General features: G+C 37.4%; 1 protein-coding gene across 6 annotated transcripts in view; it reads left to right on the top strand.

Annotated features, from left to right (window-relative positions):
* THADA (THADA armadillo repeat containing) overlaps positions 1-17,622 on the top strand; it is a 209,874-nt gene that overhangs the window by 122,219 nt on the left and 70,033 nt on the right. For all 6 annotated transcript variants that reach the window (XR_014881997.1, XM_019612707.3, XM_085219344.1 and 3 more), the window contains one exon: positions 3,701-3,869. Coding sequence is in view for 5 of the 6 variants with exons in the window: in XM_019612707.3 (XP_019468252.2) it covers positions 3,701-3,869 (169 nt within the window). In the remaining variant the exon portion in view is untranslated. The remainder of the gene's footprint in view (positions 1-3,700; positions 3,870-17,622) is intronic.

The raw sequence follows: 17,622 nt of genomic DNA, 5'->3' as shown, positions 1-17,622 counted from the left end.
GCCCTCTTCCAACACTTTGTGAAGTCAGTGTGAAGTCAGCTGCAAACAAGATTATGATGCTGTGATACTGTCTTTGTGACTGCAGGAACCTGCATCATTAATAAATTATGAATTAATAAGTATTGAACTGTTCTGTGAATTTGTGAGCAGATCGCTGTGACTATATCCAGTAAATTTGGAAATAATGTTTTTGTCTTTGCCCATTCTTCTTCAAACAACTATAGGTATTACTTAACATAACAGCTGTATCCCTTTCAGCTACACTTATGATTTTTTTAAATGATTCCTACTAATTTGTTATTGTGATACTCAAAGGCAATCCTTACTTGCTTTGTTGATCTGCTCAGTATGAAGTCTGTTGAGAGGGAGTAATAAGAAAGGGAGATAAAGAAACACATAGGAAACACCTGCAGATCTTTTTTTATTAATAAAAGCATGAAGATACATTTATTTGCAGCTAGCGTTTTGTTGTTTGTAGCTAGAGCAATAAATTAAACACTTTGAAGTCTGCAGAGGAGTGTAGAATCCTTCTGTGCAGAGTGAGAGTTGCTCATATAAATTATGTCAGTTAGCTTAGTTCCAGATCTGAGTGCTAACACTGGACAGGAGCAGTGGAAATCCACTGAATCAACAGTTACACAAAGTGAAAACTGGTCAGATTTATTGGCTTTTTGTTCTTGATCATGAACTGTTTGAAGTAAACAAGTTTACATCTAAAACCTCATTCACCTGGATAAACAGCACTGAATTTAAAATGGAATACTACTTCAACAGTTGTAAAATAGCCTCGATGATTTAGTAGATCCTTCTTTAAGGATCTTGCATATTTTCTTTGCTACTTGCTATCTTGAGTTATAAAATTAGACTGACCTGTTACATTATTCTACATATGATAGCATTTTAGCTATTTCTTAGATTTGAAAATTTACTTATACATGAACTGCATGTAAAGAAAAGTCACCTGCAGAAAAGATTTTTTTTATTCCTCCCACTTATTTTTCAAATAAAAGAAAATTGTTATTTCAAAGACAGTATACACACGCATGCACATTGCCCTAATGGGTGTGAGGTTCCGTGGCTGATGTTTGACCTGCAGTAACAGTGAGAACCAAGTTTAAATTGTGGGGTTGGCAGGTGGCCAAGTGGCCCAGACTGAGGCTGCTGTTCCTTTCTGCCACTACTGTGGGGTGTAGCTGCCACCCCACAAATGATGACACTGCTCAGAGTTAAGTTAGTTACTTAAGTGGATCTTGAAGGCTGATTTAGCCCAATACAGTATTTTCCAGTTAAGTCTTTTGTCTTGTTTTGCCTGGCTATGTTAAGTCACCTATGAGTGGAATTCAGCAAAAATCAGAACTACCCATTCTTAATCTAGGATGTTGTTGCAAACTATGGAAAAAAAAGCGCATTTATCTTGATGTTCTTCTGGCAAACTTCCTGTATGATTGAGGAGTGAAGCCAAGTGCCTCCAAAGCACGAGTGAAGCACAGATCAGATGCCTTCAGGATATCTAGAAGTTCAGGGATGGGTGACCTGGTGTGATATCTTGCACTGTTGTTGAAAAGGAGGAGTGCTTTTGAAATGTTATCTGTAATGTTTCTTGGGAGAATGAAAAACAACTTTTAGTATTTTAGGGGAAATAAAAAAGAGAAAAGAAACAGCAAGGGTGTTAAGTCCTCTCAGATTTGAGAAGCTGTTTGCCATTGTGAAATGTTGTCTTTGTGTTCCCATATATGTTCCTGTAAATCAGATTTATTTAGCTTTATTGTTCTTGAACTTTATGGTGCTTTTGTTACTTCGTAGTGACTTTGTTAGGAGTACTCTTCTGAAGCTTTCCACAAACATGTAAGTTCTGTGGATATACAATCATTAAGATTAGAAAGACCACTACCATCACTTAGTCCAACCATCAGCCCTTGCCTAAATGTGCTGCCCTTGCTTAGAGTGACTGCTCTAAACCATGTCACTCAGTGCTACGTCCTCCTTTCTCTTGAAAACTCCCAACAATGGTGGCTCTACCACCTTCCTGGTTAGCCTGTTCAAATACCTCACCCCTCTTTCTGAGAAGAAATTTTTCTTAACATACAACTTGTTTGCAGCACTGGTTGCATCTACTGCAGTCTCCCTAGTGAGTAGCGTGAGAACTTTGAGTTTGCATTTGACTTCAGCAGGTGCATAGCACAGCGGCTGGATGATGACTGAATTGTCATTCATGCAAGCAGAAGCTGCAGGTTTGCATTTTCCTCAGGCACAGAAAGTTGCAGAACCAGGACTGCTATGTCTTGGGCCCGTTCTCCACCACTGGGCAACAGGGCTTTTGTTGCTTTTGTTAGGGGGGAGGAGGATGAGGAGAAGGAGGTCATTGCCTACTAATTGAGGATTCTCAAAGTGCAATACCTAACTGACATTGAGGGTCCCAGCTGGACTTCTCTTCATGATCTGGGAACAATCATCTGCTGAAGTTGTTTGATTTGTTTATTTCCTTCTGTTTTTAGAGTAAAATTTGGGGCACAAAAAGAAGTAAATCTGGTAGTTTTGCCTTAAGCTTCTGCTTTATTCTTATTCAGTTAAATGCTGTTTTTATAGACCTGGTATTCTGGCAGCTCAGAAAATATGAAATTACTTCCTTTATTCTGAATATGTAGCAGTCACTTTTATTTCCATAATAGATTTGATAAAATAACAATCTGGAACAAAATTCAATATGTAAAATACTGTATGTCCAAACATGCATAATGCCTATGTGCTAGGTCTGTTGTTTTTTACAAGAAAGGGGTGTTAAAATTAGGTTACCTAAAAATTGTTCTCAACTCCTTATTTTACTACTATGAAAAAAACAACTACACAACTCCATTTTAATTTGTTACGCTGCATTCAAGGACAAAACCACTTCTGAATCATGTAGTTTTGGAAAGTACCCTCGCACAACTTAGAGGAAACCCTGGCTTTTTTCCCATTTTCCACCCTTCCTTCTGAAGAGTTGTCACATTCCTTGGGAAAAAATAATTTGTGAAAGGTCATGAACAAAATAAGGAACGTTCTTAAGTTTACTGTTACAGCCAATTAAAAGTTGTATGCCCATTGCAATAACCGAATTGCTTGTTTGGAAAAAACATCTGTATGTGAGAGTAACATGTTTCCTTAACCATGTAATAGCACAAATGAAGGAAAAGCTGTAGACGAACCACTTTTCGGGTTTATTTTCACTATGTAATGGTATAAAATCTTTAAACAAAAAGATGTTGAATTTATTCTTACAAAGGGCTAAGCTGGCTTCTTGCATCTCGTCAATACAGGATTAAAACTTTTCATATGGAACAGAGTAACTGCTCTGTTTTTTTGCATTGTGTTGTGAAGAGCCTACTCTTTACATTTCCTTTTCAAAGATGATCTTCCTAAAAGTTATTCCCTGAGGGAAGAGGTGGCAGGGTAGAGAATAGAATGTGCTACCATAGTATGGGGATGAAAATTCCAGCTCAGAATGTGGCTCAGTACTTCCTTCAAGCAGTATTTCTGTGCTTCAGGCTCTAGTATGGCTTATGTTTCTAGGAGACTAGTCTTTCACTGCAGCCGAGAAAGTCTAAATTTGATTTGTAATAGGTGTGTTGTGTATTATCCTTTGTTTTATATTCTGTGTCTTTTAGCCACAACAGTGGATTGCATCTGGATGACAAAAAATATGTATTTCTCCTTTTTCTAGGTGTGGGCACTCGCCTGTGTACCGTTCACGTGAAATGTCAGGTCGGGCCCTTGTTCCATTTGTTATGATAAATGAAGTACCATATACAGTACTGTCACTGCTGAAGGAGCTTCCAGATTCTACCAGTCTTTTCATACGACACAATAGCATTCATGGAACACTTCTTCAAGTAAGTTTCCTATTGTGCTTTTTCAGTGAGATCTTTTTTGGTTGTACTTTACTGTCAGATAACATGCAATGAGTTGTATTGAGTGTTCAAACATGTTTAAATATTTTAAATATTGTTTGATTCTCTCAAACAAATGTGAATGCAATTTTTAACAGCCATTAGAAGGCTACAAGTTATAAATATCAACATTTACATTTCATATAGTTCTTCATCTCTGGAGATTACAGTGCTTTGAGAGCAAATATCTTTATCTAAACATATCTACAGAGAGATCTGTGTGACTCACTCAGAATCACAGAGCAAATCTACAGCAGAGCTGAACTTCAAGTACCAGTGGTATTGTAGATACTGAGACTTGCTACTTACCTACGTGTTTACTTATTACTTGATTTGCTGTTCCTGCCACACCATCAACTTCCTGTCACTTTGCTGTGCAAGATATGATAAGCTTTATATTGTGTTCTTCTGAAAGCATGGGAGAACAGCTCAATATCAGTTGGGAATCAGAAATTTCTTCATTCCCCATATATCATTCCATTGGTTTATGAGTCTGTTCAGCGTGTTTGATTTTTAAGCTATCAGTGTAATAAGTTACCCATTTTTATTGCCTGTTTTTCACAAGCAACTCTCCAACAAAGGCGTATTATATACGTTCAGCTCTGCTGGTCTGCCTTAGTTGGCAGTCTGTCTTGGTACACATTCCCATTGTCGCATGTAGTGATCTGTGGGTTATTTATAAAATCTTTTCCAGCATATTATTTCCCTTTCAAATCATGACCTTGTAGGCAACCTGCGATAAGGAAATGAGTAGTCTCTCTCTAGAGCTGTTTTTGCCAACTTTACCTGTATCCCAACATGTTTATTGTCAGCTTATTTCTAATGTACGTTAACTGACTTAATTGGAAGCTGATAATTTGTTCAGTGTTTTAGACGTTGGTGTCATTTTACTTCTTCAGACAGGTATTTTGATGCTTATGAAAGTAGCTGGATTGGAACCAGAGGGGTTCATCTGATTTAATTTGCATTTGGTAGATGATAGGTAACAGAGAAGGTCATCCCAGAGTGTAGGATGATCCTGTCCAGTCTTTCCTGATGTGAATGTCAGTCCAGCAGCTGTGTAGGAGGCAAGGGGGATAACCAGTATCAGCCAGTGGTCCCTATGAAAGTGTTAGGAAAAGAGATTGTTCCAACAGAGGTGAAAGTGTTTTGTCAAATTGCAAAACGATTATAACCCTTGTAATGAGGACATGGACTGACTGTAGTGTATGAAGTCTCTCCTGCCTTTTTAGTGACCCAGTAGAAAAATAATAATGGGGATTTGGTTCTGAAACTGTCCAAAGATTGTTTGTTTTTTTTTTAATTTTTTTCTAAGCAAGTATTGCTAACAAGATTGGGTTTTCTTTTCCTTCCCTGTGAGACAGAAGATATTTTTTGGTCAGTTTTGAGCAGTTACTAGGAACTGGTACTACTGCAATGACACCAAGCTGAGCAGTGTGATTCATACAGCAGAAGGAAGGGATGCCATCCAGGAAGAATTAAACTGGAAAGGTGAGCCCTTGAGAATCTAAGGAAGTTTTAAAAACAAATTGCAAGGTTTTGCACTTGGGTCAAGATGATCCCAGACGTGTATACAATCTTGGAGGAGAACTCCTTGAGTGTGGGCCTCTGAGGAGGACTCAAGGGTCTTGGTTGATGAAAAAGTTAACATGAAACAGCAGTGTTAGGACCCAGCTGGAGTACTGCATCCATGCCTGGGGCCCCCAACACAGGAAAGATGTGGAGATTTTGGAGAGGGTCCAGAGGAGGGCCACAAAACTGAGCAAGGGCTGGAGCACCTCTCCTATGAAGACAGGCTGAAGGAATTGGGCTTCTTCAACCTGGAAAAGAGAAGGCTATGGGGAGAGCTCACTGCAGCATTTCAGTACTAATAGGGAGTTTATAAACTTAAGGGAAGTCAACTTTTTACAAGTGTAGATAGTGATAGGACAAGGGTTAATGGTTTCAAACTAAAGGAAGGGAGATTCAGATTAGATGTCAAGGGATGTTTTTTAGTGAGAGAGCGGTGAGGTGCTGGAACAGGTTGCCCAGATTATGGTTGCCCCGTCCCTAGAGATATTTAAGGCCAGGCTGGATGGGATCCTGGGCAATCTGATCTAGTACTTGATTTAGTGGCTTGCAACTCTGCTTGCAGCAGGGGAGATGGAACTTGATGATCCTTGAGGTTTCTTCCAACCCAAACTATACTATGATTCTATGATTCTATAAATCTGAATTGTTGCTGCACTGGGGAAAGATCAGTGCTGTCAGAGTACAGCATTTGAAAACGTACAGTTGATAATGATCCAGTCATGTTTGATCTCTCACGTGTGTCTTGGGCTTTGCTTTTATAATTTGCGAATCAAGGTTGCTTGAAATCTTTAATTCTTAACAAGATGTAGTTTATGACTGAATTGCTGAACTAATTTGCTAGTTAACAAATATTCAGAAGAAATGCTGATGGATGATAGGTGTACAAAAAGATAGTCGGGTTTTTTTTTTTGTTGTATCCATAAAACACTGACAATACAGTTCAATGCATAGTTATTGTGCACCTGCTGTAAACTGCTGTAAACAAAGTCCTGTGACTTTCAGGATGTTGGATGCATGGTTTCAGTTTCCTCTTTATCAATGTAAGATGGAATTTGCGAAGTCTTATTGAATGGTAAATTTTGTTACGAGATTACTTGTTAAAGCACTGTTTCTCTGAAGCCTTATTTAAAGAGAGCTTAAGGTAATAATCTGGCTGTGTTCAAGGGTGTATTGCATTTCTGTGACATGATAGAGAATTTATCTTCCTCTCTGATATGGAAATCTCTATGAAAAGGAGGGATGTCTGTACAATACTCAATAACATTTTGACTTTTTCCAGTAATACAGGCCAATATATGAAAATAGAATCCAGTTAATTTAATTTCTTCAGTCATTTTAGTCAGAAGCTAATGTAAGTCCACTGCCTGATTTTTCTTTCAGTGTTCATCTGCTGTCAAGACTTGAGCAGGAAAGTTGGATTTGCTCAGACTTAAAGCTTATGTGGCAGTGCCAAATGTAATAGATCATGAAGGTATATTAGTTATGTTTCAGCGTTATGTAATTGCTTCATCTGTTGCAAGCCAAATGTTCATTTATAGAAAAATTGTTCAAAAAAATTTCAGAATGCAGTGCTTGTCCAAACATGGTCTGTTTTTCAAAATGTTGAGATTGACAAGGAGTTTGTTTGACAGTAATACAAATGTGTTGTGTTTAACTTCAGTCCTCTGCATTATGTGAAAACACAGCTTTTGGTCCTCAGTATGAGAACTGTGGTTCAATTTATGTACAAATATAAATGTGCATGAGGATAAAATAATCTAATAATCTTTTATGCTTTATGTAAGAATTATTTTGAAGAAAGTGGGAGAAATACTGTTGTTCTGTAGCTCCTATGAAACTGATGATATTTTACAAAGAAATAGATCTGCATTTTAAGTAAATAAGTCAAGACAAAAAAATATTCCTTTTCTCCTTAGTGTTTCTTCTGTGAATGCAGTTTCTAATTCTGTTATCCAAACAGTCATGGGGACAGAGGAGAGACTTAGGTTTGTAATTCATGAAAAAATGTAGAAATCCTCTGTTGGCCTTTTTTAATGATTAACTATTTCTGGGTTCCATTAAGGTGTAGTTTTTTGCTGGATCAGTTGAAAGGAAGAGTTCATCCAGAACATGTAGAAACTCCTTTATGCTTGTGAATTTTTTTACTTTTGGCAGTTGCCAAGGATCTTACAGTAGTTGGAAAGATTGTGAGGGATCCTTACCAGCAGATCCATGAGAGGGCAGAATCTGCTCTCCTGAAGCTCAGGGCTGTGTGATCTTTTTGCCCTCCTTCTTTCTCTTCTGATCCTTGTACTTCACTATGCCATGATCCCTGCAACTAAGGCTACATTCAGCCTTCACAAATGCAGTGAGTTAGCAGAGCACCTCTTCTTGCCTCCTTCTTTCAAGAGGCTGTCACCGATTCTTTCCAGGAGCCTTCTAGGTTGTTTGTGCTTATGCTATGCTTGTCATCCAGCAGATTATGAGAATCTAGCAGAATCATCATGAAAATCTAGACCTGCAGACCTGAAGCTTCTTCTAGCTGTCTGCAGAAGGCCTCATTCAGCAGTTGTTTCTGGTCAAGCAGCCTAGTGCAGGTGCCTGCTATGTTACCCATGCAGTGATGTGTTCTCAGATCCTATTTGTAAGCTCTCTGCTAGTCTATCATCCATCCCAGTGAGACTTCTGTGCACTCCTGCTGTTCTCTCACATAAAGGGCATCTCTATCTTCTCATCTTCCCAGCCGCTGTCTACAGAGCCTGTATCCCTCAGCACTCCAATCATGTCAACAATCCCACCATGTCTCTGTGATCCCAGAAAACTGTACAAAGTCCTAATTCCTGTAATTCTTGAATCTCCTTGTTTGGTGCTTTAAAGCAGATGAAAGTTATAGGATGCCTGAGCATTGTTTCTGGGGAACAATGCAGCACCTTTAATTCATCCAGTTGTAGTTTGTTTATGATGATTAAAAAACTCCCAAATGAATGAGCTGTCAGATTGGCTTTCCAAGCAAAGCAGACATTAGTCTTCTGCTTTTCTTTTTTACTTTGTCAGAATCAAGCAACATGATTGATGCTGGATTTCAAAGGCTCTGCTGTGCTCGTAGACCTAGACTCTGTTAGCAGAACGGGAGAATAGGGCAGTAAGACCGAGGCTTTCATTAGTGTCATAGTGGCATTCATTAATTTCCAGAAATCTCTCTCACATTTGTCCATTGAAGAAATCTATACATATCTTTACAGATTCCTTATATTGAGAGTAATTCATAAGACTGCTGCAATTAGTCATGGAACAGATGTAATTAAAATTGAGGTTTCTTGAGGTCCCCCAGCTGTGTGTCTGAATCAGTGCTCCATTTCCATCAACTGGTGGACTGATAGCACAAACCCAGGAAAAACTATAAAACAGACCGAGCAGCTATAAAAGCACGTGTGGGATGTCTTAGCTTAGACTGCTCCTGAACCAGAGATATATGGATGTGACTTTGAAGAGAAAAATGAGAGAGAAGTTCATGATTACGCTGATGAAAATAGCCAGTTGATGATGAAAACATCCATAAGTTAGGTAATTATCCAGAACAAGTACCAAGACAGATCATTGTCAATGGAAATAGAACCTGCTAATGAATGTGAATGCCTTTTTACCTCCTTTGAGAGGAGGAGAATATTAATTTAAGTTGCTACAAAGGAAGGTCAAGCTCCAGGTATTTGAGATTGCTATCAGTCTTACGTTTTATGAGTTTAATACTTGGACACTTATGCAGAGGAATAAAGACAATTAAAATAAATACGAGCTTTTGAAAATAAATCAGAGGAATGATGCATGAAGAAGATCTAGCAAGCAATCATAGGAGTTTTATTACAGGACTGAGTAGGTAATAAAACCCTACAGACTCCAATGGCTAGGGTGTGTGATTATGATAACAGAATACAAATTACACAAATATATTTTAAAAGTTATTCTTGAATGTAGGTTCTTGTGGCTCAGTGAAAGAGATACATCAAGTACGTATAGTATAAAATCCTTGATGTGGATCACAAACAGGAGTGCCAGTGACCATATTTTCTTCTATTTTGTTTTGAACAGAGGATCACTAGGGTCTAAAGGAATGAATGGGGAAGTAGCATTGTTTATTTTGCTTTATTCAGTAGCATAGAAACATTTACTATGGTGAATTACTTTTTATTTAGCATGATAATAATGTTTGATGTATAACAGTTCAACATATGCACATAAAAACTCCTTGTAGTAAATAAATGTTACATTATCTGCTGATCAAAGAAAGAAACATGCTATAATTAAATGTTTTCCAATGAAATTTCTTTCCAGCTGTTTCTTTTCCAAGTTCATTTTTTAGTGTTCAAGATAAGCCTTTCTTTTAAGATTAGTACAAAGAGAAAGGAAATACTGATGTAAAGTTGAAAGCATATTCACTTATGTAGCTGGCAATTACAGAACAGTTGTCTTATTTCTTCATGTTGTGAATTCATATTAACTGTTGTACTGAGGGGATGTGCTGATATAAGGAGGCAGAGAGGATCTGAGAACAGTATTTGTATTTTCTATTATTATTTCTACCTACCTGTATTTTCTGAATGCAACAGAGACGTAAATAAGTTGCAAGAATGGGAGCAGATGGACTGTGGGAGAAAATCACAGGTGAAATTTTGCCAGAAGTTTTCCTACAGCTTCTTTTTTTTTTTTAATTGAGCTTCTGTAGTACTGCTAATTAACTAGACAGATCTGCTAGTGGGACATAACTTTGAAGTTGCTTTAACTGTAATTAGCAATGCTCCTGAATGTTGTTTTTCTGATTTCCTAAGACATATCACTGGTTTTTAAAAGGGCGTAGATATACATACATTTTACAACTCTGTTAAATCTTTTCAGTTTCTGCATGGTTATTGAATTCCTTCCTACAACTGTGTACTTGCAGAAATGCTATTGTTGTGAAATTTGTGTTTACATACTTGAAAAAACACAAAAGAAAAAAAAAGGACTTTAAGAAAAACTTTACCCTTAAAAAAAAAAAGTGTGGTTTTAGTGCAAAGCAAGTCATATTCATAGATTTTTTAAAAGGGAGGCTGCTGCTACTGTTTTTAATTGAGAGGTAAATATAGTAAGGGCTGGTCTGGGTTGTGCTGGGAATTGTGTGACAGTTGCCCCCCCCTGTAAAACTGAGCGGTGCCACTCTTCTGCGAATTCAAGCTCCAGCAGCTTGTCACTGCTGCCCAGTACAGGGGCTGTGGGATGGGTGTGTGCAGCTGCTCTATGGACAACATCTGGTGTTCAGTTACAGCTGTAAAACATCTTTTGTCCTGGATAAACGTGCAGTGGCTGAAAATGTTAAATACTGTTGTGGCTATGTAAGAAAAACCTTTGTTAGGTGTTAAGATTAAATTTAAGGAAAGAGAAATTCTCCTTTAGGTACAGTTTTACAACGGATAGACTATTTTTTTTCTTTAGATAGACATGTTAAGAAAGAATACTGTTGGCACGGTATCCCCTTACTACTATTTGAGGCACTGGATGCTTAACTGGATGTAGGCCTTCCAGAACAGCAGTTGAATTGTTGTGAAATCTAAATTTTTTTGTAAGTGTTCACTTCTGTGCTGAAGTGCATATTTCTCACACCTGTTTTGTATTATGAATCTTTAAGTATCCCTCATGATTAGTCAGGAAAGCAATACTATCACTCTGTCACAGACAGAGGATGTTTTTACAGTTGGGAAGGGAAAAGTTGAGACTTGTAAAGTGTACTGAAAATATAATATTCTCCTAAGTGGTGCAGTGGATTAATTTAGTACTACACGGAGTTCATTTTTCATCTCCAAAAACATGTTTTCAGTCCCACCCGCATAGGATTTTTTCTCTCCCTTTTGTTCTAGAAACTGTGTCATTAAAACCTTTAGAGCCAAAAGAAAGATAGTCCTGAATATATTTCCTGGATATACTTTTAAAAAAATACTTATCCATTATGAGTTCCGGCTGCTTGAGGCTGTATTAAAAATATTTGCAAACAGTGAGGGCTTTTTCTTTTTTATATACAATGTGCTGTGTTTTCAGGAGTTAAGTCTATAATGAGAAATGTTGGAAGGGGCTTCTTGTTAAACTTGGAAGCTTCCTTAGCCTGTTTGCAAAGCAGAAGATATGCTCCACAAAAAGCTAAAGCTAAAAAATTCTGACCTATACTAAAGGTCAGAATGCAAGAATCTCAAATACTGGAACAAAAAAATTAAGGAAGAAGTAAAGGAAAAGCTGGAAATCTAAGACAATGATAGAGAGTAAACATTAACTTTCTAAGATCTGAAATTCTATTTCATGGTGTGTGTGAGTCTAATAAGTATTCTTTCTATGATGAAAGGGCACTTTTTCTTTCTTTACCGACTTTAAAGCCTGCTACTTGTTTTAATTTTTCATTCTGATTTCTGATTGTGTTACAGGCAATTCTTGCAAGAATGTAATTTATCTTTTTCTGTTTTACAAAGTGTTGCAGAGTATCTCATTATGGAAATGGTTACTGTGGTGCTAGAATTTTCTCAGAACAGTTCTCACATCGCTATTTCATTTCAAAGCATTTCTTTCACTCAGGCTCTGAATCAGAACTGACAGCGTACTCTGGATGTTGGTTTTGTTTCTCTGATGTTGTTTATTCATGGGCTGAAGAGAAGAATGGGAAATAGCTATCCAGGCTGAGGAAGGATTGTGCAGAAATTTGACTGACATAAAGAAACTGCATGGGACAAAGTTTATGTGGGGGCAGGATGAACAAGAAGCTGTGTTACACTTATATCTGGTGGAGTTTGATGGGAGGCAGTTCTTATTGTTAGGATCAGTCTGTATGCTTTGCTTTTGTAGGTCAGGGGCAATGGGGAACAAAGCTCTATTGAAAGAAAATTTGTTTTCCACTGTCTAGTACGATATGCTTCCAGTTTTGCAGCATTGCTGACAAAATGTCAGAAAGCACTGAGTTATATCACCAGAAATATGGCATCCAGTGGAACTGCAGGCAGTGGTTAGTCTTGAAGTACCCCGAAGTACCCCAGAAAGCATTTGTCAGGGCCTTGAAACAGCCTAGGTGTGGCCTAACAACAAAAGAGAGCAAGGGCAGTGCCAAAAGAGTGCTAAGGATGCTTCTAAATTAACTACCTGTCAAGGTCCCTCCTGTTCTCTGCTCCTTCCCTCACAGAATGTTCCAGTCATCTCTAGATCATCGAGGCTGCCTTGATGTTAGCGAGTGTGGAAGCCTCCCGCAGGGCTTCAAGCAGGCAAAGAATGAGGGAAGCCCCTGAAGACATGATAAGCAAGTGCTTCTATTCTGTCCTCCCTCATTCCTTCACACACTTGCACCTTATGTTATCTTTCTCTGTTTCCCCTGGCACCACCACTCTGACCTCCTTCCTTCTCCCTCTTGCCTACTCTTGTTTCAGGTGCTTGCTTTTCCATTTCTCTATTCTGACCTGTATCCTCTCTTTAAGAGTAGCTGTTGTCCTGGTAGACCGTTACTTACTTCAGTAGAGTTATTATTGTAATGACAGAGATGTATATCAGGTCTATTTCTATATGCAGTTGTATTCAAAAGCATGTAATTCAGATTCAGTTATCTTTATATCTACAGTAAATGTTCTAAGTGTGTTTCTGGCAGTAGGTCATTCTAGCTTGATGTAGTTCATTCTGGTCTGCGATGTGTTGGGTTTTTGTCTTGTGTTTGTTTGTGGGAAAGTAAAAAATGGTTGCTGATTTTATTCTCAAGTTCACACAGTTATTTCCATAGACTCAGACAGGTCTTTGTGAGAAGTGGGTGTTGTGAAAGGTGTTTATACCTTGGAAATCATCTTTATCCTTTTTTCACGGAAATGTACTATCAGTAAGGTCGGAATATCTGTGTTATTACTAGAAATCGCATAAGAATTCATTGCTTAAATAGTTAATTAAATTATTTTTAGTTTTTAATTTAAATTAAAGTTATTGGACATTTGCAGTAAATATTGAGTTAGATTTCCATATATTTAAAATTTCTTAGCACCTTTCCTTCCTTTCCACATTCTAAATGGGTGTATTTGATGGGCTTTATAATATTAAAGTTGCTATTCTTCAAGGAGAGCAATAGTTAAGGTAGGGAAAGCCAACTCAAAACTTCTTTCATTCACTACAACGCGCTCTTAAAGCAAACAAATTACCTACTATATACACATCTCACATTTGTAAGTTACAGGAAATCATTCACTTGTTTCAGTCTTGTCTAAGTTGTAAATCAGACAAAATTGATGATTAGAGTCAGAAGCTGTAAAGAGATTAACTACTTTTTTCCAAAGAAAATATAAGTTTAGCTGTTCTTGAATGTGTTAGACTTGTGTTTTTTTTCTACTTTTTGAATTATTGTATCATATAGTGCCATAGGAAATACCAAGTAGAATGTTTGCTCTTCGAAACAGAGGCATTTTTGAACCTTCATAGACTTAAGATGTGGATAAGAATTTGTAGACCGTACAGTCAGTATCTTAAGTGAAGAACCTTCATGTTTTTTATTTCATACTGATACAAAGGTAACTGATGTAATCAGGAAAACATGTGCCATTGTGGTGCTGCCCACTCTGCCCCCCCCCCCCCCCCAAAAAAAAAACCTTGAAGATGTAGAGGTGCATATAGTAACATCTGAAAGACTTCACATATACACGTTGCCAAATAGTTGTTCTGATTTCCTGATATAACATCTAATAAAACACATATGCTGTATGCCTGTATCCTATGTTGCAGCATAAAGCCACAACTCATAGATAGTCCTGAAGTGTTTCAAAAGGACAGGACAGTGTTGTTGTCTTTGGGTAGATCAACAGGTGAATGGCTGAGCAGGCAGGATTTCAGACTTCTGTGAGGCTACTAGTTATTGCTATATTAAAATAGTAACCTTGAAAAGAATAAGATGCCTCAAGTGCTTCCAGCATCATAATACTTTTTTTTTATTCTTTGGTTTTCTGATTTAATCATTTACGCATCTGAATTATCATATGACAAGCATCTATTTCAAAATGAATCAAATCGAATTAGATTATAGAGATATTATGAAATGATGATGTAATACTCTTGCAACTGTACTTATCCTGGAACATTTTACTCTGTTATATGTATGAAAATGATTGATAGTACAGCATCAGGTGGATTGTACTACCAAAAGTGAAAGAAAAAGGTTATAAAAGCCAAAATCATTTTATGTTTAACTAGTTTGAAAATAAGTAAAATATGAAACCTTAGCATTTATTGATTTCTGGTGAGGGGAAAAAAAGCAATCTGTAAATTTGTACTGTGTTTAGCAATAAAAGCATAATACTGTTTTCACTGAAAATAAACAGTTGACAGCAGTGGTGGATACAAAGTATTGGAACTGTAAGTAGTGTAACCATGAAGATTTCTTTCATGTTCTTCCTTTTTCATTTTTGTTAGGAACCTTCATGTATTCTCAGATGGGTAAATTTGCTTTTAAGTTTAATATAAACTAAGCCTGCATATAACTTACAAATTAACCTTTCAGACAGCTGCATTGAATATGTAGCACTCTTATTTAAAACTTCTCTGATAGTTCTAATGAGATAAAAAGCATTTTCAGTGTTGTACAGCGTCGTGTTTGTGAGTATTTTAACAAGTTCATTTTCTGTTAACTTTAATTTGTGACCTTGGTCTAAACAAATGACTTCATCCTAAATGTTTTCTAAACTGAATTGTGGATGCTGTTGAGGTTATCATGTCCAACTCTGAAACTGTCAGTGCAGCAAACTCTTGGGTTTTGTATTTTTGGAGTGCAGTAGGCTGTGATATTGACAGATTTCCTCAGAAGAAGAGGTGTTTATAACCACCTCAACCTCTGACATTTTTTTTCCATTGACAATTTGGTGAGTGCAGTTTTGCTAATGTTTTTCCATCAGCCTTTTCCTTTTTGAGTAATATATTTTCCATCCGAGTATTATCTTTTAATTCTCTGGTATTTACAAGGATTACTAATGGCAGCTGGAGGAAAGTTTAAAAGTTGAGTCAATTGCATGTATTTTTGTATCGAGTCAGTGTATGAATGGGGCTTATAATGGCGTTATCTACATGGGCTATGCCTGTGGTTTTTAAGAAGCAATTTTGTTTTTTAGAATTACAGTGCTACAACTAGCCAAGAGAAACCTCAAAACAATTGTGGTATTGCAACTGTGCAACATATAACACTTTGGAGTGCCCCTAAATGATGGACGATACTATTCAAAGAAGTGTCATGGGTATGAAACTTACATAGTCACAAGGTTGTAGCTGTAAGTTCTTAATGAAGTTTGTTGGGATATTTTTCTTTTAGTTGGCATGATTTTGCTGGGTGAGAAGGAAGAAAAAGTCTTTTGGAATGATAAATGCTAAGTAGTATTTTATATAGGGACTGACTGACAATGATGTGATAATTCGAGGAACTTTAAGGTCTATTCTTTCCCACTGTATAATACAAAATTTGCGTTCATTGTATTGCTACTGTATACAATATTAACTGTAGGAAATCTCTTTGCAGATTTTTTGCAATGAAAGTAGTAGTTATCAGTAAGTATTTTCATTTGACCTTTTAACCTGTTTAAGAAAAAGTTGTTACTCAATTGTTATCTTTGATGTAAGAGAACGTTTATCTTTCTTATCATTAAATACGTAGTTAAAAAGGGGGGCTCTCTTTTTGCAGCTGGTTGATCATCTTCAGGTGTATTATAAAACAAGACTGCTGAAATGACCAGAGGCAGACTATCCCTATTTGTAGTGGGTGAAAAAGGAACTTGGTCTCAAAGTTCCTGTATTTTTCAACGTGGAGTTAACTTGTGGAATTGTGTGCAGTTTCAGCAAACTCCTAGGATACATTTGTGGATTCTAACTTCTGACAAAATCATCTTGTTACTTAATTTTTCAGGTTTGAGTTTACTTGAAGCAATTATACTTCATACAGTTACGTATGCTTTTTTTTAAAATCATTTTTATTTCTGTCGTAAATTTTACTGCTTCTAAAAAAATAATTCTAATTTACGTGATGACCTTTCCAGTAAATCAGCATATACCATTAGTCCATAGCAAAAGCTGATGATGAGCACAATTTTAGATGCATTATTCTCAGGATTTAGGACAGGGCACGGCACAGACACCACTAGGACTCTTAAAAGATTTCAGCAGTATGATAATGAATGTATGTATGCATGAGATCAATATCATAGAATGGTTTGGGTTGGAAGTGCCTTTGAGATCATGTAGTTCCAATCCCCCTGCTATAGGCAGGGACACCTCCCACTAGACCAGATTGCTCAAAGCCCCGTTCAGCCTGGCCTTGAATGCCTTAAGGGAGGGGGCAGATAATGGAGAGCAGTTCTGTTTTTCATCTTTTTGCAGTTTTAATTATCATTTATCATAATTATGAACAAAGCAATTGGACCATACAAGAGATGGTAGTAGTGGCTTCCTCTTTTATTTGCCACTGCATTCAAACTGTGAAGTGATTTAAACCTGCAGACTCTGTCTGAAATTCAGTTTAGTTTGTCTAAAGATGATAAAGAGAGAATATTTCATCTGTCAGCTATAGAAACCATCTATTTCAGTTGCTGCCATTGCAAATGCCCACTGGTAAGTTATGAAGGGGATAGGACACTGGCTGTCAAGTCGTACGTGGACAATAACACAGGCAAGAACAAATTCATACTGACTGCAAAGAGGAAAGATGCTGAAGATCCCCCTTTAACTACAGCAGTAGTTAACCCGACTGCTGTAACTTTTTAGCATTTCATAGTTGTTAGAAAAGGAGCACAAAGCATCCTGGTTGTTCCTTTCATGACTGATGCAGAATGGCTTTCTGCTGCCTTGGGCAAGATCTGGCATGTAGTGTAAACGGTGCATTGCCTCAGTGTTGCTCTTGCTGCCAAGACTTTAATGTCTGAAGATTTCGCTGGTCTTGTCATCTGCAGACAGCTTGTGCACAGCAGCCCACATCCAGCTGGTCGTCACTAACACTCTGGGGGTGTTGCAGCTGCTGCAGATCAGCTCAAAGCAATCTTCTCTAAGGCATTTCAGTGAAAAGGAGCAAGATTTCCTTAATTTCAATAGCAGGACTCTGCAAACCTAACTCCTGTGACTGAGCGGAGTTGAGAGCTTC

Source organism: Meleagris gallopavo, chromosome 2 (genome assembly GCF_905368555.1).
Source record: "Meleagris gallopavo chromosome 2, MGAL_WU_HG_1.1, whole genome shotgun sequence".
Lineage (NCBI taxonomy): Eukaryota > Metazoa > Chordata > Aves > Galliformes > Phasianidae > Meleagris > Meleagris gallopavo.
This window is presented reverse-complemented; position numbering and strand designations above follow the sequence as displayed.